The 23,909-nt window shown below is 27.6% G+C and overlaps 1 protein-coding gene across 2 annotated transcripts in view; it reads right to left on the bottom strand.

The window, feature by feature from the left end:
• Cad99C (cadherin 99C) overlaps nt 1–23,909 on the bottom strand; it is a 985,647-nt gene that overhangs the window by 293,984 nt on the left and 667,754 nt on the right. For both annotated transcript variants that reach the window (XM_075357741.1, XM_075357746.1), the window contains one exon: nt 2,071–2,136. In XM_075357741.1, coding sequence (XP_075213856.1) covers nt 2,071–2,136 — 66 coding nt within the window. The remainder of the gene's footprint in view (nt 1–2,070; nt 2,137–23,909) is intronic.

A 23,909-nucleotide genomic window follows, 5' to 3' on the forward strand; every position in this document is an offset into this window, starting at 1 on the left:
AAATGTTTTTCTCTTTTTAAAAGTAATAATTACTTCACGCTAAGGCAGAATGGTAACATTAATATTTAATTACCTAAATAATTATAAAATACAAAAATTAATTGACTGAAATTTTAAGTAGATAAGTAAGTCTGATTAAAATAAAAAGTAACAAAAAAACCAGCTTTCAACACTTTATGAATTAACAAAAAAAAGGTGTAACTCGCTGAACTAGCATTCCTTAAAAGAGAATATGATAAAAATAAATAAAATAAATGAAAATAAAACAACTTGACCTTGGCATTTGGTACAATTTACTGTAAAAACCTAGCTCTCTCTCTCCGGCTATGTTAATCATAACAATGAAAAAAAAAAACAGTTATTGATTTTTCATTTATATTAAAGGTTACTTACATGTGTGTGAATATATATATATATATATATATATATATATATATACATATAATAAAACGGTAAAATTACGAGTAAATTAATTATTTAAATAGAATTATGCAAAAAAAAATTAATAATTTAGTGTAAAAATTAAATGTAATGTACTGTAAATCAGTAATCAAAACCAAAAAGCCCAAAATTCAAAAATTAAGATTTTGGACTTTTTCAACGAGGGCTTATTACTGCCGTAATAAGCACTCGTTGAGAGCTTTTCAAAGATATATCATAAGTGGTACTTATTTTCATTGGTTCCAGAGTTATAGCCAAATAAAATTTTAATCAATGAATAATTTGGATATTATAAGGGTAAGGCACACCGGTTCGAATCCGACTTCATTTCCTTTTATTTTTTTTTAATTTAAATATATTGATTTATTAATATTTATTAACTCTAACAATATTTTTACAATAAATAATAATTCAATAACAACAAAAAGAAAAATACGAAAAAATCAGAAGTTATTAGAGAAATAAAATTTTATGTACTTTTTATTTTAAAAATATATGTATATATAATCTAATAGGCCTGCAAGGAAGTCATGTGGTGTTCACATCAGATTTTTTATATGATATTGATAAACATTTTTTCTTTATTAAAAAGTAGTGACTTGGAAGTTATGTGTGATACAAAACAACTGACAAATGGGTGCACATGTTCATTCTTTTGACAACATTTTACAAAACATGTTAATATAATTGCTGGGAAATATCGGGAATATTGTGTCGAATTTATTCTTTGAGGGCCTCAACTGTTTGTGATTTATTGATGTATACTTTGTCTTTATAAATAACAACAAAGAAAAAGTCCAACGGTGTCAAGTCATGTGATCTTGGTGGCCAGTTCACATCACCTCGCTGCGAGACAACACGACAATCAAATTTTTCTTGCAATAACTATATGGTTTCATCGGCAGTGTGGCATATTGCCTCGTCTTGTTGTAATTACATATCTTTCACACCTATATCATTAATTTTAGGCCATAAAAAATTTGAAATCTTCTCACGATCTCAAACTTCATTGATTTAACGGCATCTATATTTTCATTTTCGAAGAAGTGAGATCCAATCATTCCCCCAGTCCAAAATCCGCACCAAACTGTAGAGCATAGGAAGTTCAACAATCTTTTTTTGGATTTTCTGATCCCGAATTCTATAATTATGTTTACTGACAAAGCCGAAAGAAGAAAATATACCTCATCGCTAAAATTATTTTTTTAGAAAACTCGTTATTTTGTTATTTTTACAATTTCTACGTGTTGTTCAAGTGTATATATATACTCTTCCGTAATTTAATCTCATTGTTTAATGTTAACAGTATATAAAATTCTCTACACTGATTTCACTTCAAAAACAACGTAAAATATCTGTTCATCTCGGGACTTTTTTTAATTAATACAGTGACCAGTTATTAAATTATTATAGTATTAAATCTTATGTAGGCCAAACAGGTAGAATATTCTATGTATATCACTCAGAACAGATAAATATTAATGAAACATTCATTCAATCAAACTATTATGACTGCTTGTTGATTATATTTAAATAATTCATGCATAAATATAATTATACAAATTAAAATAATAAGTAAAATAAAAGATTACATTTCTTAGTTAAAATTTTAAAATATTGGTTACTTACGTCCACCTCTGCTTTCTTCAATATCTAATATAATATTTGATTGCCCTGTTTCAACTTCACACAGTCCTAAAAAAAGAAATCATAATAAATAAGTAAATATTAAAAAAAGAAGGAATAATTCAAAATAAAAAAATAAAAAAAAAATAGTGTGTTAATATTAATAAATTCAATTGTCATAATTATGAAAAATTGTATGTCTACTTACAATTAATTATATTTTCAGTTCAGTATCATTTAAACTTAACTACTCTAAGGATAACATTAATATTCCACGTGCAACATAATATACTTTCTATTACATTTTCCACACGTAAAAATATATTTTATAAAATTATAAAACTGGCTATCTACCATTAAAAGAGAGAGAGACAGATTCTCCTATAAAATTTTCAAGTTAGCAAATAATGTTGAATAAGATGAAATTAATTCTTACTAAATTTCCCTTTTAAAGGATTTCAGCCATTGTTAAACATCAAATATATAAAAGTCAAGTTAGTTTAACGATAATGGTATAGTTTTATAAGAAATATAACAATTTTTACGTAAAATTTTATTTTAAGATAGTTGAAAAAATCTCAACTTTTAAATTTTTAACCGATTTCAAAAAAAAAGAGTTACTCTAATTAATTTTTATTATTTATTTACGCTCAAGTCATAATCTTCATCACATATATTGATTTAGATCATTTATTTTTTATTTGAATTTTTTAATTATATTGTTCTACATGGACGATTTTAAGATTTGTTTCTTATCGTCATCATAGCTTAAATCCGCCGGGTTGGTCTAGTGAATACTAGATAAACTCGTCATCGTAAATCAACTAATTTCGAAATCGAGAGTTCTCAGATTCTAAAACAAATAAAGGTAGCTGCTTTTAATCGGATTTGAATACTAGACCGTGGATACCGGTGTTCTTTAGTGGTTGGGTTTCAATTAAACACAAGTCTCAGGTATGGTTAATCTGAGTTTGTAAAAGACTATTTCTCTCCGGCCTCCGTGGCGCGAGTGGTAGCGTTTCGACCTTTCATCCAAAGTTCCCGTGTTCGAATCCCGGTCAGGCGTGGCATTTTTACACGGTACAAAATTGCCATTTCATCTCATCCTCTAACGGTCATGGGTGACCACTAAGTAGTGATCAAGGCCCTGTTTTTCAACAAACGATCTTTGTTTCTCTTTGACTTTTAATCGAATTCAATGTGCTTTCTCAAAATTATTTTTATTAGGTTAGAAAGATGTTTAACCTCTTCAGTATCCAAAAATTATTTATAGCTATTAAATTATTTTTCAGATGGTTGGATTTTGATAAGAAACACCGTGAATATAAGGCGATCAATCATGTCACCAGCTCTGGTCGTCGGTAGTAATCATTAATTCTGACATATACGTAAACCAACCCATTTGAAAACAAAAATGAATTGAAAGTATTTTTAACAATTGAGGTTTTGAGAGTTTTTAACTTTTCCTTGTGTAAAGAACACAGGTTTGTTACTTTTATAAATAAAAATAAAAATAAAATCGTCAAAAAATTACAATTTATAAAAAATCCAACAAAACATTTTTTAAAGAAAAATACCTTTTTTCAGTTTAATTTTTTTTGAAATCGATACGAAAGGGTTTGTAAATTATTAGTAGGTATTTTTAATTTGGTTCAACTTCTAAAATTCTGAAAACTATTACCAAAAAATGTAACTTTTAATTAAAATTTAAAGCATTTTATTAGAAGATAGTTTTATTTTTTATTTATTATGCCAAGCTACGTGGCTAAGTGTCACAATCTCTGCCTTTTATCCGGAGGGTTTGACCCCGGTCAGGAACGTAATTTTTCAAATGATATAAAAGTTGTTATCATTTGTCAGTAACTTTTATTGGGCATCTTCCTATATATAATTTATCTATTTTTTATAGTAATTTAATTACTATAAAATATAGTAATTCATTTAATTTTTATTAGTAATTATAAATATGTAATTTATTAAAGTAATTTATAAATTATACTGTTTACAATAATGATCCGCAGTAATTATTTTTATTATTTTTTTTTTAAATGTAAAGTACATAAATTATTTCATTAATAACTTCTGATATTTTTTCTTGTTTTATTGTTATTATTAAATTATTATTTAACGTTAAACCTTTTTACAATCAGAGGTTAATAAATTATTAGTAAGTAAACATAAATTAAAAAAATGTTAAAAAGAAGGAGATGAAGTCTGATTCGAACCTATGTGCCTTCCCTTGTAAGAACTAAATATTTTATTGATTAAAATTTTATTTGTTTATTACTCCGGAATCAATTAAAATAGAGACCACTTATGATGTATCGTTGAAAAGCTCTCCATGAGGGCTTATTGCTGCAGTTAAGAAAAAGTCCAAAATCCAAATTTGTTTTGAATTTTGGGCTTTTCTAGACACTTTTGGTTCAGTCGATTGTAATCAAAAGGGGAGGTGCGCAACCAGATGTTATAACAGTCCTAAATACAAAATTTCAACATCCTACGGCTAATCGTTTTTGAGTTATGTGAGATACGTACATACGTACGTATAGACGTCACGCCGAAACTAGTCAAAATGGTTTCAGATATGGTCAAAATAAATATTTCCATTGAAATCTGAAAACCGAAATTTTTCGCCATCACAGTACTTCCTTTACTTCGTACAAAGAAGTAAAAATAAGAATTCTTTAAAAAAAATATATTTTGATGTTCAATTTTTTTTAATTTTTTAAAGTATAAAATCCAACTATTGTTTTTCAGATCAAAAACACAAGCATGTGTAAACACACAAATTTAAACCTTAATTATGTACACGTTAATGTAAAATATCCAGCTTAATATATTCTTATTCTATGAAAGAAAGTTATAAAGAGAAAGAATAACTGGTAACAATCACATCACTTAATAAGTGGAAAGCTAGCTAAGAAGTTACTTCCGGCAGAATCCTTCTTGCGGCCAATCTTAATCTCTTTTAAGCTGTTAACGTATCTTAAAGTAGTCCCAGTCATATCAGCACATAATTGTTTGTCAACATAATTTTATATTTATTACTTGTTTTTTTGTGTGTGTGTACGCGCGCGTGTATATCCATCTCTTTATGAATAATTTGATAGCTGCATAATATTCATAATATCTATATAAAATATTTGCAGACTGGAATAAAATATTGAGCATTTAAAAAAAAATTGGGTTCAAATACAAAGATAGAAGAACAATTGCTAACACATACAGGAACCAAACAGCAACTGTAAAAATTGAAGATAATAAGAAAGAAGCCGAATAAGAAGGGGAGTCCGAAAAGGATGTTCCCTATCCCCGTCACTTTTAATCTTTACATAGAACTAGCAGTTAATGATGTTAAAGAACAATTTAGATTCGGAGTAACAGTACAAGATGAAAAGATAAAGATGCTACGATTTGCTGATACATAGTAATTCTAGCCGAGAATAAAAAAGATTTAGAGGAAACAATGAACGGCAAGAATGAAGTCCTACGCAAGAACTACCGCAAGAAAATAAACAAGAACAATACGAAAGTATTGAAACGTAGTAGAAATAACGAAGTTCGACCACTGAATGTAAAAATAGGAAGAGAAAAGATTACGGAGGTAGAAGAATTTTGTTATTTTGAAAATAGAATTACTAAAGACGGACGAAGAAGGAGCGATATAAAATGCCGAATAGCATAGGCGAAACGAGCCTTCAGTCAGAAATATAATTTCGTAATTTTTAAACGTCAGGAAAAGATTTTTGAAAGTATATATTTGGGCGTAGCTTTATGTGGAAGTGAAACTTGGACGATCGGAGTACATGAGAAGAAAAGATTAGAAGCTTTTGAAATGTGGTGGTTCAGGAGAATGTTAAAAATCAGATGGGTGGATAAAGTGACAAATGAGTGATGTTGCTGCGTAAAGTGGGTGTTGCGGCAAATCGATGAAGAAAGTAGAATTTAGAAAAATATATTTAAAAGAAGAGACAGACTTATAGGCCACATATTAAGGCATCCTGGAATATTCGCTTTAATATTGAAGGGACAGGTAGAAGGAAAAAATTGTGCAGGCAGGCAAGGCTTTGAATATGTAAAACAAATTGTTAGGGATGTAGGATGTAGGGGGTATACTGAAATAAAACGACTAGCAATAGATAGGGAATCTTGGAGAGCTGCATCAAACCAGTCAAAAGACTGAAGACAAAAAAAAATATTTGGAGGTTTTATATTTTGAAAAGAGATTATAAGTTTTGTATTAAGTATCTTCAGGAATACGAAAACCTGTTAGGGTTGTATATTTCTTTGTACCCTTAATATTAGTATGGTTGCATTGATGGTTGTGAAAAAAATATTAAATGATTCATCGCCTTATCTCTATTATTATGTACCAATATATCGTAAACGATGATTCGAAAAAAATAAAATACAGTAAGAAATAGAATACACTAAGGAATAATTAACAAAAAATTAAAATTACACACTTTTTTCTGTAGTTTTTTAGGAATTTTGAGAACAAGCATGTATCAATCCCTCGATTTAACACTTATTTTCATCGTTTATAAATTAAGGATTAAAAATAAAATTATAAGTGAATGCAAACATTGGAAATAGTTTTTAGTAATTATATGTGGTCTGTTCTCAGGATTACCGCTATTTACAGCTTACCGGATAAAATAGATTAATTTTGTTAAACAACTTTTCAGTAAAATAAAATTTTATAAAACCTGAAAAAAAATAATAATTCACGCATATAAGAAAGTAATAAAATATAGAATACTGTGTAGTCTACAATTATCAAAGAAATGTTTAGATAAATTATGTGTTCCCAAAATCTAATTTTTAGTAAAATCATGAGGATATTGAAATTGTTCAATGACTTTGCCCCCAGCATAGAAGACTGCAGGAGTTTAACATTCAATATTTTTGGCATTGTTATGGTTACATTTTTTAATCCTGTCACCTACTTGAATATTTTTCAAATTCAGGTATTCAATTTCAGGTTGTAATCAAAATCTGATTTGAGACTTAATATATTTATCAAAGATAGTATTAGGTTTTTAGCCTAGCATATACGTTGTTCTTAAAATTTTTGAGAACGTTCTGGAACGTTGTCTATAATAATAAATTCTTCTTCCTAGAAGTTCTTCCTATTTGTGATCTCGCTGAACTAAGCGTTATGAATATATTAACACAAAGCTGAAAGTCGAATTTATGACAATTTATGGCTTACCCTGATGGAATTCCTTACTTAGTGCGTGATATAAAAATCTAAGAGTGTTACTTTCCTCACACGCAGATAAGTTCTCGCAGGTCAACGCCAGATTAGATAATATCAATAAATCTAGTAAAACGCATAATAATTTTCTGATGAAGTCGATATCGTTATCGTCATTAAATATTCTACAAACCATCAAAACTTTGTTAAATATGTAAATATTCGTCATTTCCTTCAATTTTATTTAAAATTGATCTGTTTTACGTACATTACGATAGTAATACAAATTGATCGCTTATAGACAATTTCATTAAACGTAGGAAATCACATATCTGTTTGAAGAAGTCAATATTGCTGAAAATGATAGATTTAGAAAATTATAACAAATTTAGTAAAGAATTTATGTTATTTATTTATAACTTATTAACGACATTTCTTAGAAACGCACGGTATTACTCTCGGTCTCACGCGGAGATTGAGGGGGGGGGGGGTGAAATTGAATTTTCTTTACGTTTTGAGGTATGAGGTGAACGAAAATAAGATTCACTTAAAATGTATTTTTTATATGTGAAATCTATATAGCAGTTAACTATGAAAATTTGAAGTTAAGTATACGAAAATTTGATGAAGATTGGTAAAGTCGTTATTCAGTTACGCTCAATTTAAGGTCAACACACAATATAACCTCAATTTGAGATAATATTGACTTTGTGTTTGTATATTTTTTGTACGCACTTATGCAGTAAGTCACGGTGGTGAGTGAGTTTAAACTAGATGCTTGCATGTAGGGTCTACTCGTTATTTATAATTATTTCATCAAATTATGGTTGTAATAATTTAATTTTCTAATAAACTGAAAATATATTTTAATATAATATAAGTAAAACAAAAATCTGATGTGGATACCATATGACTTCCTTGTACGCCAATTAAATTATATATGCGCATTTATTCAAATGAAAAGTACATAAAATTTTATTTCATTAATAACTTCTGATAATTTTTTCGTATATTTTTTTTTGTTATTATTGAATTATAAATTATCGTGTTTTTTTTTACAATCAGAGGTTATTAATTATTAATAAATCAATATATTTAAATTAAAAAAAAGTTTAAAAAAATGAGATGAAGTGAACAAGGGAAAAATCTCATTTTTCCCTTGTAAGATCCACATATTTCCTTAATTAATTTTATTTAGTTATAACTTTGGAACCAATTACAATAAGTATCACTTATCATATATCGTTGAAAACCTCTCAATGAGGGCTTATTATTGCAGTTAAGAAAATATGTTTCCAAATGTTTTGGATTTTGGGCTTTTTTGAACACTTTTGGTCCAGTCGATTTCAATCAAAGGTCAAGGGCACAACTACATGTTACAATAGTCCTAAATTCAAAATTTCAACATTATACAGCTAATCGTTTTAGAGTTGTGCGAGATACATACGCACACTCGTACGTACAGACGACATGCCGAAACTAGTCAAAATGGATTCAGCGATGGTCAAAATGGATATTTCGGTTGAAATAGGAAAACCGTAATTTTTCGTAATCACAATATTTCCTTTACTTCGTTCAAGGAAGTAAAAATATACCTCAGTTTTCTCATTTAATTTTTTTTCTATTTCTTGAAAAAAAAGTTTTACAAAATAAAATAACGAAAAGTAAGACTTCCTGCGCAGAGCTAAGCAAAGAATTTTCTTATTTATGACTTACATAGTAGTAAGATTTTTGGAATTTGAATTGTGGTAAACGTTCCGGGGGGAAGTCATAAAATAAGCTTCAGTTAAAATTTTGTAATGATTGGTTCAGTAGTTTTTGCGATTATCTAAAATAAACGAAAAAGGCATATAAAATAGGCCTATACGATTTTGTATAATTCATACAGTACTATGTTTTAAAGAAAACAGATAATCGATTCACAAAAAAATTGTAGGTTAAATAAAAGTTAAAGGAAATATAAGGAGAAAAGATTAACATATAATAAAATGATTTCTAAAAATTTTGATTCGTAAAATAATAATAATAATAATAATAATAATAATACGATAAACGCGATGCGATCTAGGTGGCTGAGTGGTTCAGCCGTGAGGGTGAGAAAGGTGCTTTGCATCGTGTCCTCTTCACTTTCCCATAGCGCATCCTTTCCTTGACATTAGTCCGCTCTCCGGCACAGCGCAGCGTGAAAGGTTACTGGTATGCATATAAAATTATCCAAACTACCGACTAAATATAATATAAACTATTTGAATATAACAGTTTAACTCTTAAAAGATAATATAATTCTGTTCCCGTGCAGTTCAAATAAAAATCAAATAAATTATAAAGATTAAATTTCCCTGAATTATTTTTAAATAAATTAAACAAAAATTATTTGAAAAATATATTTTGTTTTGATTAATTACGTGTTAATACTGAATCGATCGATTTAATAATGAGTTTTATATATATTATTTAATTACTAATATACTCTTATTCATTTTTTAAAAGCAAACTTTTTTTTTTAAGGAAAACATTTGTATAAATCAATTGCAATTGTAACTATTATTTGCTATATCATCATTTATTAAATTAAAACAAGAAGAAGAAATATAACAAGCAATGCAATTTTCTCATTAATAATAATGCAAATTAACTGTTTAATAATGCTGACGAACCAGTTGTCTTTTAAGACTACCTCTGTTGTTTACGTTTTAAACACTCTATTTTTAAGTCGATTATCTTTGACAACTAACAGAACTGATTTTAATATTTTTTAATGTAATAGAAAATTTATAAATATTTATTTAGTGATTACTTACTTGACTGGTTTAATAATATTTTCTCTTACTTTTTCTTCTATACTAAATTTATTTATATACATATTACCTGCATGTATTACTTCTAAAAATATTTAAGTATAAAATTCTTTTTCAAATTCTCTATTGTGTAAAGATTTTCAAATCTCTGTATTGAATTTATCGTCTACATAGTCTTCCCCAATTTTAGCCTTTACCACGTTATGCTAATATCATATCGTTAAGACTTTATGCGGTTTTACAACAATTAATTTTCTGGTTGTTAGTGGGTATATATTTGAAGATTTCTAGTTAGAAAATCATAATTTTGAAAAAGTTTTCTTTTTAGAATCGTTTGTAGGTAATGATTTAAAATATATTTCTGGACATATATTCAAATATTTAGTTAATTTGATCACTGGGATGTGGAGTGTAAAAATTGTAAGAGAAAGACAAAGATTTATATATTATATTATATTTATATTTTATTTTATTTATTTATTTATTTATAGAATATAGGATGCAGTAAATATGTTGATATTGAGATATCAGTAAGAATAAGAGGAATGGAAAAATTGTTAAACCAGTCAAATGAATGATTATTAAGGAATAAAAAAAAAATGTCAGCGTATATTGTATAGGTATAGGAATATTAAAGATGAGCAGCTGGTTTGCGTTTAGTTGTGACTTCCGAATCTTATACCAAATTCTACATGTATCATGAAATTCAAAATTTAGAATTTGAAATAATGTAATCTAATTTTTAAAAAAAGTTATTATTTTTATTAAACTTTTATTATCTAATTAGTATTACTTTATTTAAAATTTAAAAGATTATAATACTTTTATATTTCTCTCATTCTTTCATGTTCAGTAGACAGTAATAAAATATTAGTTTTTCCGTTATTAAAAAATTGATTAATTATCAAATTAATTTTATCTAATTTTTTTTCAGCTTCATTAAATTTTCATTCGTCTTTAATTATTTTTAAAAAAAATATGTCAACAGTAAATACTTATTTCTTTGCTTATTAGATGTAGTCAGGCCTGTATGAAATATTTTTCCACTAGGCAGAAAATTTTATTTGTTTTTTTTTTTACTTGTACAAACTCTAACAACTCTCCCGTTAAAACATTCTTGTTTCTAGATCCGATCTGTCAAATTTTTCAAATAGATAGGTGAACTCTCGTTTTTGTTTGAAATATATAATTTTTTTGTCATGATTTAGAAAGAAGGAGTTTTTTTAAAATAAAAACCATTTGAATTGAAACTAACTAACACGTAAATAGTTAAATTGTTGAATAAGAAATTCAAATAAACGAAGGTTTTTAATAAGTATTATTGAAATCAAGTCGATATAAGATGGTTTTAAAAAAAAGTCTCATGTTTATTTTTGGCTCACAAAATGAAAACCGATGACACGAATTTATTTCTGTTTCATACCAAGGAGGTTGATGTTTCATACCAATGATTTAGACTGGAGGTGGAAATGCATTATATCACCAAAAAGCAAATTAACTCCGCCGAATAACTGTTATTAATCAGGCACAGAAATCGAAGAAATAATTATTTTAAAAAAAAATTAAACCGACATCAAAATGCGCTAAAAGGTAAGAAATAATCTTGTTCAAATATTTAATTTCTTTGGACACTTTTTTGAATCGGCATCAAAATACATGATCATAGTTCTGTTGTACTTCAATGGACCTATAGATGGCGTATAGGCGTATATAAAATACATAATAATCGCAAACGGAAAAGCAGTCAAAGCATTGTAATATCGGTATTGAGTCGTATATAGTATTGTATTATAAAACAAATTTATATTATATCTAGAAATTAATTTTAGAATCAGGTGCCGATTCAAAAAGTGTCTACATAATTAAGTATTTGGATGAAATTATTTCTTACTTTTTAGTACATTTTGATGTTGGTTCTACTTTTTTTAAATAATTATTTTAATAATAATATTACAATAAAATTTCTTACTAAAAAATAAAATCTTTTACTTTACGTTGACTGTTACTGTACTTTTAGTACTGCAGTTTTTATACAGTAACAATCAATTGTTATGATATAAAACATTTAAAAGTTATTAACTTAATCATGTGCCTAATCCTGATGATGGATGGTTTGAAAGCGCTTGAATAGATTAAACATTTTATAATTATTGGAAAGTTGTAAAAATACAACTTAAATAATGAAAACCTTATTTATATTTTATAAATAAAATTACATCAACCCCCAAAAAGAAATTTTAGGTAAATGTTTATTTGTTGTATTACATTTATCAGTGGAATTTTTTTTTTTGGTTTCTTCCATTTAACATAGTTAAGGTAGAAAAACCAAAAATTTCTTGGAAGGCTATTTTGTTGAGAGAGAGCAGAAAAAATAAAAATATATCAATGTTTTGTATCTTTGAAATATTTTTTTGGTTGATTTAAACTTGTAATGTTAATTTTATTTTAAAAAACTTTATAATGAATCAAACTTCCACCCCAAATAAATAAATTTTAGGTAACCTTTTTCGTGTGTCATTATTTTTCCACTATATAAGAATAAATAACCAATGCCAGGAAATTATTACAACTCGAAAGAATCGAAAGAAATTTTTAATGAATTTAATCTCTTGGTTTTAGTTTTAAGAAAATCGATTGAGTAGATAATATGCGATAAAATAAATGTACGTAATAAACTGACATCTCTTATTTTTATTAATAGTTTACTGACAAAATAAATAATTAAGTAATTCAAAACACGTTTTTTAAAAGGAAATTGTAAAAAAGTGGGTGAGTAGGTGAAATTATTCTTTTCGAAATATTAGACTAATTTGAAGTATGTTAGTATATCTGTTTTAGAATATTAAAATAAGTACACTAAAATAGGATTAAGTAATCATTTTTTTAAAATAATGTAAAAACTTATTTTTTTCTAAAAAATAATGATGTACGTGACTAAAATTACTAGTCGAGAAGAACGTAAACACTATAGATAATTTATAATATTACTTGACATATTCTTAGCATTACGCACGAACGTCTTTTGAACTTATGAACTTATTCTGCTACATCTTGTCTGTGCAGTTGCAAAACAATATTCAACAAGCAATTATAATGGTCAGAAAATTAAGTACTTTTGTCGTTAGCCTATTTTTTTGAAATTTTATTAGACTGTGTAATTAAACACTTTCCAAATTAACATATTACTTTTTATTATTATATTATCTTTTTATGACACAATAAAAAAAATTAATGATATTATTTTGTATATACTATTTCGTAATGTAAATGTTTACTATCAAATTGCATTAAGCACTTAATTAGCACAAAAAATCAGGATGTTAACCGGTTTTATTAAAAACCAGAAATATATGTCATGCATGTTTTTTTTTTTACAATTGCTTACTGCTGAGTAGGTAATTCACAGGATATGTAGTTAGTATTGTCTGTTATAGTATGATATTAAGTTTATCATTGATGGTGTTGACCCTTAAGAGACAACTTCTATTTCCATGTAAATTTAGGTTTTAATACCCATATTGCTTATTTTACTTTCGTCAATAACTTAACGACACTTTTTTATCTTTCTTTTTTGTTTAATCTCTGGGTCCGCCGTTAAGTATTGTTTCAAAGGATGAGATGAATGATTTGTAACGTGTGTGAAAATGCCATGTCTGACCGGGACCTCCGGATGAAAGGCCGAGACGCTACCACTCGCGCTACGGAGGCCGGCAACGATACTTTCTTAGGAAAAGTTGAATTAACGATTATTGACAAATTATTTTTAATTATATTGACAAATTATCAATCTGTAAATACAGTTGAAAGATAGTCTAATTTCGAACAAACAAATAAACAAAAAACGAAAAAAACGTTTCTGCAGTTCTGCGCAAGAAAACCGACTTTTCGTTTCCGACTTCCTAACAATTTCGCAGTCAGATACGCCCTGATTGTCAGAGTACAAGGCAATACGTAGTTCGATTAACGAGAAAATACTATACACAAACATCAACTTGTAATTCGCTCACCACTCTGACTCACTGCATAAGCGCATATGAAAAATACAGCACTACTCAGTCAATATACCGAAAATTGAGATTACTTTGGATGTTGTCGACTTGCACAGTTTCATATAATTTACTGCAGCATGTATACATTTTAATGAAACTGTTTAAATAGTTTGGGAGCTTTTCAAGCCACAGATTTTTTTAATCAATTATGTATGCGTAACTCAAGAACGACTCTACCAAAGTTCATCAAATTCTCACATTCACAACTTCGGTTTCAGTGCTACAGTATATGTAAATTTCAATGAAACCGATCAAGTAGTTCTTGAGATACCTCAGAACGTATAGAAAATTAAATTTCACCCGCAGATCCCGTCATATATTTTTTTCTTATTCATAAATCCTTTTGCTTTCATTTACATTATTTTGTTCAAACATTGATGAAAATTGTTCTGTTTAAAATCGTATCACTTTTCTAATTGTGTGTTTTGTTTCTAATTAAAGCTGAACTTCTCAAATTTGTGTCTAATTTTAATTGACATTAATTACATCAATTTTTAAAAAATCAAATTCTCTACAAAATCAAGAAATATTATATTTTTTATTAGTAAATTAACAAAGTTATTTTATTCCAAACCTAAAAAAGTGTATTTTTCGATAAAACCTTTTTCGTGTTTTACCCAGTTTTTTCTTAAAATTTAAGTATGATAAAGGTGTGCGACCACTTTCATTCAATTTCGTAGATCAACAACCGTAAGGAATAACCAAATTTACCCCTCCATTTGTATCCTAAGAAATTTAGTACGATTTAATTTCACAGAGGAATTTAAAAGCAATGCTAAACGTTTCGCGAGCCGAAAGTTTCTAACAAACCGTTTTCTGACCTATTTTTCTTACTCTTGACTATAGAATCAACTTCCGAGAGATTTCTGTGTAATTTCGATTCACCTATTTATAACGTATATTCATACAAACAGTTATTTTTACGTTTTTATTTTATGCATTTATATAAACATGTAATGAGCTACAGAATTATCACTCCAATTTTTATGAATCTGATTTTATTTGTTGTGGGGAAAGTATTTAAAAAATCAAGGTCAAGAATCTTGTCTGTAAGCCTTGTCTCTTCTCTATAGAAAATTCCATAAAACAATACTGGATGACATTCAACATCCACGATCGTGTTTTTATTTACTATATTTGTTAACGAATAATAAAGATTCAAAGTTGTGGATGAAAGGTAATGATGTTACCAGTGCGTCAATCTTTTTGGAAAACCTGATTTCATTTTCCATTTTTTTAATTTGATTACAGTATATTTTTATTTCCTTGCACGAAGTAAAGGAAGTACGAGTATTATCAAAAACAAAAATGGTCAAAATGGATATTTCAACGGAAATATCCATTTTGACCATTCCTTAATCCATTTTGACTAGTTGCGGCGTGACGTCTGTAGGTACGTACGTACGTATGTATATTGTGTAACTCAAAAGCCGTAGGATGTTGAAATTTTGGATTCAGGACTGCTGTACATTTAGCTGTGCACCTTCCATTTTGATTGAAATCGACTGAACAAAAGTGTCCATAAAAGCCCAAAATAAATAAAAAAATCCAATTTTTTTGGACTTTTCTGAACTGCCTTAATAAGCCCCCGCTGAGAGCTTTTCAACGTTTAAGTGGTACTTATTTTCATTGGTTCCAGAGTTATAGCCAAATAAACTTTTAATTAATCAAATATTTGGTTCTTAGGGGAAGGCACATCGGTTCGAATCAGACTTCATCTTCTTTTTTTTTACTTTTTTCTTTTAATCTAAATATATAGATTTATTAATAATTATTAATCTATGATTTTAAAAAAAAATTCACAATAAATAATAATTCAGTAATAACAATAAAGAAAAATAAAAGTATGAAAAAATATCACAAGTTTTTAATGAAATAAATTTTTATGTGCTTTTAATTTTAAAAAAACAAAATGTAAATGTAATTTAAAAGGCGTACTAGGAAGTCATGTGTAGTTCACATCAGATTTTTTTTTTATAAACGTTTGCAATTATATAACTACCAGACAGTTTTGAAAATATGTAAACAGTTAACTAATTTTTTAATTTATTTAGTTTACAGAACATAAAAATTATTGAATAAATGTTTACGATTTTTAGAATGGTATAAATAGAAAATAATACTAATAGGATTTGATAAAAAGAAATACGGAAGAAAATTAAATGTAAAAGTTTCAAAGGAACAATAAAACCGCAAACATTAAGAAGGAATAAATTATCTTAATATTATGTTATCATGTTTTAGAAACTTTTACGATGGTTTCAATTGCAATCTTTAATTAATTTTCTTAGATATAATAAACTTTTTAACATTAAAAGAAATTAATAAATAATTCTCTTGAATAAAATACGAATATCTATCAAAATTTAGGAGTATTTTTTATCGAGACAACCTAATTAATTAATAGATTCGATTTTTAAGTAAAAACGCCCACGTAAAATTTTATTGAAAATAAAAAGTGTTGGTTAATGTTTTTCACCTTTTGCTTTTAATTTTTATGTTATCTTATTTATTTATAGAATTATAATGAGTAATTTCTATTCATTTCTGACATTTCATACTTGTATATTTGCTATTAAATTACATTTGCCTGTTGTAAATGGTTACTACTTTGTAGTAATGTTAGAAGTGACAGCCAACAAGGTTTAAATTATTGGTAACTAAAGTACAAAATTATGTCAACCCACATCTGCTTAAAAAATAAATTTTTTCTTCTTTACCGGGTTTCCATAGGTTTAATAATATTAAATTGTATGATATTTGAAATTCTAATACAGAAAAGTAAATTGCTAAATGTCATTACTGTATTTTCTTTTAAAATATATCTTATATTTACATTATATTTTATACAGCGTATGAATTTTATTATTAATTTATATTTAAATAAAGCGTTTATTACCTCTCTAAATCTGTTTATAGTTTTATTAATGGTTTAAATCTATTTATTATATATTCAAAGTACAATTTAATATTTATTTATATTTAAACAATAAAAGAAGTGGTGAAGTTTTTAACAAAAGATCCTATCGTTCCAAAACCTACGCTGTAGTCAATTTTTAGCAAATTATTATAAGAAGAGAAAATCTAATAAAATATTTGTTAACTTATTTGTAATAAAAAAAAAGAAAACCTACTTCCTTTTCTAGTACGATATCTTTTTTTTAAAAATATGATCAATATTTTAGAGTTAATTCCTATAAATATATATGTATACTGAGTGATTAAAAAAATTTCATAAATTTAAAAGCATTCACAAATTTATTTTGATAACTTACAAATCCGATTAACGTCTCATTTCAGTTGAGGTTCAATTAACCACACATCTTCACACAATGATTGGTAGTCTGTACTACACCTTATATATATGTCATGCATATCATCTTCATCTCATTTGGCCGTGGAGGGGTTGCTTATTGTTCACTAGTTGAACAGATTGCAACGTACACATTACTTCACAACTTTAAAATCATGTAAAAATCAATCTAGATAACTTACAGATTCCGGTTAAGATCTCATTTCGCAGCAAAACATATCAACTTTTGACTCACGTAGTTCATTAGTACCGAATTCGCCCATCAGCGCTGTCACCAGTGTTATTAAAAATGGATACATTTACTGGTGCGGAAAGTGCTCGCTATGTGGTTTGGTTTTACAATTTCCTATCAGCAACTGCAGTTCAACGTAATTTTCGTAGAGAGTACCTTAGGAAGCCTCCTAATAGGCTTAAAATTTACTCTTTACACCAACTTTCGTTGAGACAGATTGTTCTGTTAAATATACAAAATCACCTGGAAGCATACGCGTCCCTGAAGCTGTTGTGGATAGTTTATGCTGAAGCTGTTTGGAACAACTCAAAGAAAGCGTATTCCAAGAAATCAATGGAGATTGTAAGTAATTTGAATAAATAGCGATAATTATTCAATATCACATTTTAATCATAATATATAACACATACTCTATACTGATTACGTTTCATTTCAGTATTTAATAGCCGGTCAGGGTTTCCATCTAGCCTTTCCGGCCCGGCAGCTCCCGGTATTTTCTCGGGGGCCTACCGGCGCCACGGTACCGACTCCCGGGCTGCAATAGCAAGCGAAACTCGTTTCGCTTGCTATTACCGTCTAACCAGGCCTACTGCTGCGTTCATTATCCTCATGATTGTGAGAATAATACTGAGAAATAACAATTAACGCTTGAAAAGCTCTCCCTTTTCCTTCCAACTTTTCCCTCGTTCTTGACATAAAACTTCTGATAACCCTCTCATATCCGGCCAAGGTGGCTACAGTCTCGATCTATGGCTTAAAAATTTCCCTGGGATAACATGAATGTATCCTGAAAATTTGAAAACAATCGGTCGATTGCTCTGATATCCCTCTCATACCTCCCTCGATTATTTTGCAAACAATCAACTTTGGTGCAAAGAGCCAATTGGTGTCATCAAATAATTTTTGATCCTCAATTATAATATAACTTTTTTTTTGCTCGAATTCGTATTAGCGTTACTCATAAGACATACACACACGCCCGCGCGTGCGTGCGTGGGCGCGCAATTTGTTTAATAGTATTGATTTTTCATTATAAGGAGAATTGTAACAGAAAAATTAGTGCTACCTAGCGGTAGTTATTATAATTAAATAATGATAAATATTCACGTCAGAGAAATGTATTTTTCAGCCGGTATTGTATATTTAAATATTGAGTAAGAGATGTGAATCGTCCAACCTGATATAATTTGCTATGTGATTTATTTCTTGAATGACCTAAATGTGAGGCGACAAATCGATACACAATATTAACATCATGATTTAACTTATTATAAATTGAAGCTATAATTGGTTTGTGTAATGCGTTATTATAAACTGATAAAATATTATGTTAGACTGTTTTCATAAATGTAAATCATTATTTCTTATACGCTATTTAAAAAGAAAGAAACAGTTATTAATACTTATAAAATTTATTTTATATACGTCTTATTAATCAATGTGGTATACTGAATTATATTTTTAATAGCAACAATTTATACATAGGCCATAATCTATTCCTAAAAAATAAGAATCACTATGGGTGGTTTCTATCAAACCCTGCATAATAATTTGGTGTAGGAAGACCTACTTAAGTTTCAGTATTCATTTTTAATAAATTATCTAACCATGAAAAAATTTTCAGGTTAATCTACTTAAAATTAAAATTTAAATACTCATTTACCTGAATTTTCTGTATTCTCATTTAACTTATAAAAATTATTTCCAGTAATACGTCCTACATTTTTTGTTTTTTGTTTTATTTTCATACTGACTTTCATTTTTATTACCTCATAATTTATTTACTATTATTTTTCATAATTAAACGGTGTTTGTCTAATATTAATATGAAATTTAACTAGTTTCATGTAACGTATAGTACAAATATAGAGTATCCTTGAAATATGGAAAAAAACCTTAGAAATAATTCGTCACATCAAAATTAAATTAAGATTTTTACCATTGTTTACTTTGACCTATCCAATTAAATGCTGATATATTTTCTTTTTATATCGCTGAAGTGGAACAGCTATTCATCCATTATTATTGTAATCTATTATATAATTATTTAACAAACTAAATAAAAAAATTATTATCGTGAAAAACAAATATTTATATGTTTTTTGAGGTTTTGACTTTCCGTACTACAGTACAGTCTGGTTGAAAAAAAAAACCACTTGAATAAGCAATAGGAAAATTAGTAATAATAATGGAGCTCATCGACCACAATACGATATGAATTTTTTATTTTATCTAGAATGCTACATTAGCACTCCAAGTTCACGAACCGTATTAATATACTTATTACATTAACTCTACAGTAGTGTTATTAACGCATCGATATAATTTATTCACTCAAGTAATTACTAGTTATATTGGGGCAATAACTACTCAATTACTGTTAAACTTGAAGAGAAGTTAACCTTTTTTTCTTTTTCAATCATCGGACAGTTGACTAGTTTGACGCTATTCTCCATTCTTTTATGTCCCATGCTAATCTTTTAATAAGAACACGTTTAATACAGCCTATGTTCTCAATTATCTATTTTATATAATTAAATCTTTGCCTTCCTCTCTACAGTTATTACCTTTTAATCCTTCCCAACAATTAATTAACTAATCTTGAATATATTTTACTATGAGTCCCACCAATCTAGTTTGTTTCATTACAAGAATCTTATAAAAATTTCTCCGTATTTAATAGTATCAAATCTTTATATTTCAAATTTATCAATCCACATTTTTTATATCTTCTTGTACTATAACGTTTGAAACATATCTAATCGTTTCATTTATTTTTTCCTGTTGCCCATATTTCACAACTGTAAATTCCAAACAAATATTTTCAAGAATCTCTTTAAATGTTTAGGTATATATTTTATTATTGTAGACTTCTTTTTTTCCGTGTTTTTTTTAAATATAAAACAATATTTTTTTAGATATTCGCAATACTTCTTTCACTCTTTATAATTTTATTTCTTAGAGTAGCTAGTGGGAAAATAACAGAAACGAGATAAAAGCTCAAACTCAGAATTTTTCAAATAAAAAGAGATGTTAACACTATATCACGGAGAGTTTCGTGTTCTTTAATTATTAATTTTTAAGGCAGCGTTAAAAAGCTGTAAAAATGTTTTAAAATCTGTAAAAACATTAATGTAATGAATTACGTAGGAAATGCAGAGTAAGGTGACGGGTTTGTATGTTTTTACCTATTTATTAAAAAATTGGTAAAAAAAAAAATTAGTTTTTTCCGCTATATGCCTTAAGTAATTTAGTTACAGACTTCATTAGAATCTTAAAACACTCATTACATCAAGCTACACGTAACCAGCATGCATCAAATACGTTTGCTAAATTACGAGAGAAATTTTAAAGGAACATAACTTTTCTCATACTCAAAGACTTAACTCAAAAAAATTCAAATCAAGATATTTCAACAAGTAATTATAGTACAAAATTCATATGTGTCTTAAAACACTTACTACGTCAAGCGCCATCAAATGAGTTCACAATGACCTCGATCACACAATTCTGATAAAAATCTTGAGGGAACTTACACATATCCTCAAATGGGTGTGTTTGCAAATCTAGCACCAACAAATCAACATTGTGTTGAAATTAACAGAAAAATGTTAGATCTTACGCCAGAAGAATCGAGAATTTATATAAGTGTGAATGAATATATTGAAAATAAAATAAGAGAGTGAACTGTTGTAGTTTTCTACCGAATTTTTAAATATCCTCAAAATGAGTAGTTTGCCGACAAACAAATTAAAACAAATTACCGTTTTGAAGTTGCTGCGAAATTTAAATCCAGTGAAGGTATTGTTGAATGGAAGGAGACTGATAGTTAGAAAAATATATGAAAACATATTGTTCATGGAAATTATAAGAGTGTGAATGTTGGAACAAGTACTTCTGCCTAGAACCGATTGACGCCGTTTGACATTATTGTCCTATTTTCATTTAGAGGAAGGCAATTTCTTATTTGTTCAACATTTTGCATGAACATTAACAAGGCATAAAGATAAATCCTGGAACGAGTGACATATACTTACCTGAACCAGGTTTTAGCCATGGTCAATCTTACGTTGGCCATGCGCAAAATTATTTAAAAATGTGAAAGTGGATATTAAACCAAAAGATCGACGCACAGTTACTGTTGTATGGAAGGAAGTGTTATGCAAAACCGCACAGTAAGTTATGTATCTTTTTTCCTATTTTAGCCTCTGAGAATTACCGTTCAGGTATTACTTCAGAGGATGAATGAGTATGATATGTTTCAGTGCAAATGAAGTGTAGTCTTGTATAGTCTCAGTTTGACCATTCCTGAGATATGTGGTTAATTGAAACCCAACCACCAAAGAACACCGTATCCACGATCTAGTAATTCAAATCCGTATAAAATTAACTGTATAAAAGTTATGTATCTATGTATTAAAATTATAACTTAGGTTAATTTATTTACCGATGTTGCACGGACCCTCTAGTATTCTTTTAATATCATTTATTATTGTTTTGTTACGGTTTACATCATCTTTTTTAGTTTTATGACTGTTGAGACACATATAAATCATCTGAGCTACAAGAAGCAAAAGTCAAATTACTTTTTTTAAGAATAATTTTCTTAACTGTACACCCACTTCCTCTTTTGAGCCGAATGGAAAGGTCACTTGTAGAATTGAATATCATTTATATTTTAATAATTTTGGTACGATAAAATGTACCAATGTATTTGGCTTAGATAAAAAAACAACAGGAAACCACTTCATTCCTCGCTTACGTAATAGACATCGCATAGAATTTTAATACTGTTGAAAGGTAGCTGCGTCTCTTCAGAACTGCTGTGACTCATGTCAGATCACCTACAATGATTAAGTTTATAATACTTAATGTACGGATTAAAATACAATTGAGTATCGTACAATGTATTTAGTTTTACGCTTTAGACTAATGGTTTTAGAAGATTGTTTTTACTAAATGTCGTATGTAATATAATACAATGCAATAATTTGTTAATGTAAACTCTGAATATGTTTTTCATTTATTTTGATACAAAAAAAGAATTTAATTTATAATTAATGATAAAATTCCATTTATTGTAATAACCTATTAATAATAATAGCAGTAAAATAATAATAGTAATGATTAAAACTAGTTTAATAAATGAACACGAATAGTTATTAAATATCATAGTAATGAATTCAGATCTATTTCAATTTATGAATGGCAAGGTAACCTGCACAAGTATACTGACATATCAAAATAAAATAAGATTTAAAATAAAGAAAACATAAAAAAATTAAATAAAAGAAACATTTGTATAAGAACTAAAAAAAAGTGTTTGATGAATGCCATAGGCGAATAACCTGCACAATAAAAAATTACTGTACGTTGCTCCGAGATGTTGTTCAATGCAAATGTTATAAAGAGGAACAAAACATGGGTTTTACTATAGCCTACTAGTGTGTGGGAAGTTTAGTGAGATGCAAATGTATTAGAGAAGAATTGTAAGCTGTTGTATGCTTATTTTCTTATCATAACTTTTCCTTAATAACTTACATCTCTTTGTCTTTTTATTTTTATAAAAAGAGACTTTCACTCTAAATTTATACTCTCTCTTTATAATGGGAGGAAAATAAGATTAAATATATTTAAATATTCTTATAATGATTGTATTGTTATTCTATTGATAACAATAATAATACTATTCCATTTATTTCTTCTTCTTACTTTCCGACTCGAAGTTCAGGAGTTTAGATTTGAGACAATAATTAAAATCCCTGTTACAGTATTATCAGAGAAAAATATATTACTTGAATCTGTATTACTATGAATATGCTCTAGGTACAATAGTGTACAAAATAACTCAATAGATTTTATATATATAAATGAAAAAAAGTTCTTATTAAATATTTTTTTAAAGACGATAAAAAACGAATTTTATCGATCGAGCTGAAATAAATGCAGGAAATGTCAGTTAAATTAAAAAGGCGAGAAAAAGAGTTACAACTTTGCCAAACATTCTATTACTTACGAGGAAAATCAAATGGAAAATTAATTAGGTATGCGAGTAAGGAATAATCTAAAAGAAATTAATTTATATTTTCAGTAAAATTTTGGGATACGGACTCATCGTCACAAATTTCATTCAGAACTATAGGGAAATTTATAAAGGAAATATATTTAGTACTAGCAGACCCGGCAATGCTTCGCTGTTAGACTAATATATGTAGATTAAATGAACAGAATTGAAAGTTTGCTATAACAT

This window comes from Lycorma delicatula, chromosome 1 (assembly GCF_047948215.1).
Source record: "Lycorma delicatula isolate Av1 chromosome 1, ASM4794821v1, whole genome shotgun sequence".
NCBI lineage: Eukaryota > Metazoa > Arthropoda > Insecta > Hemiptera > Fulgoridae > Lycorma > Lycorma delicatula.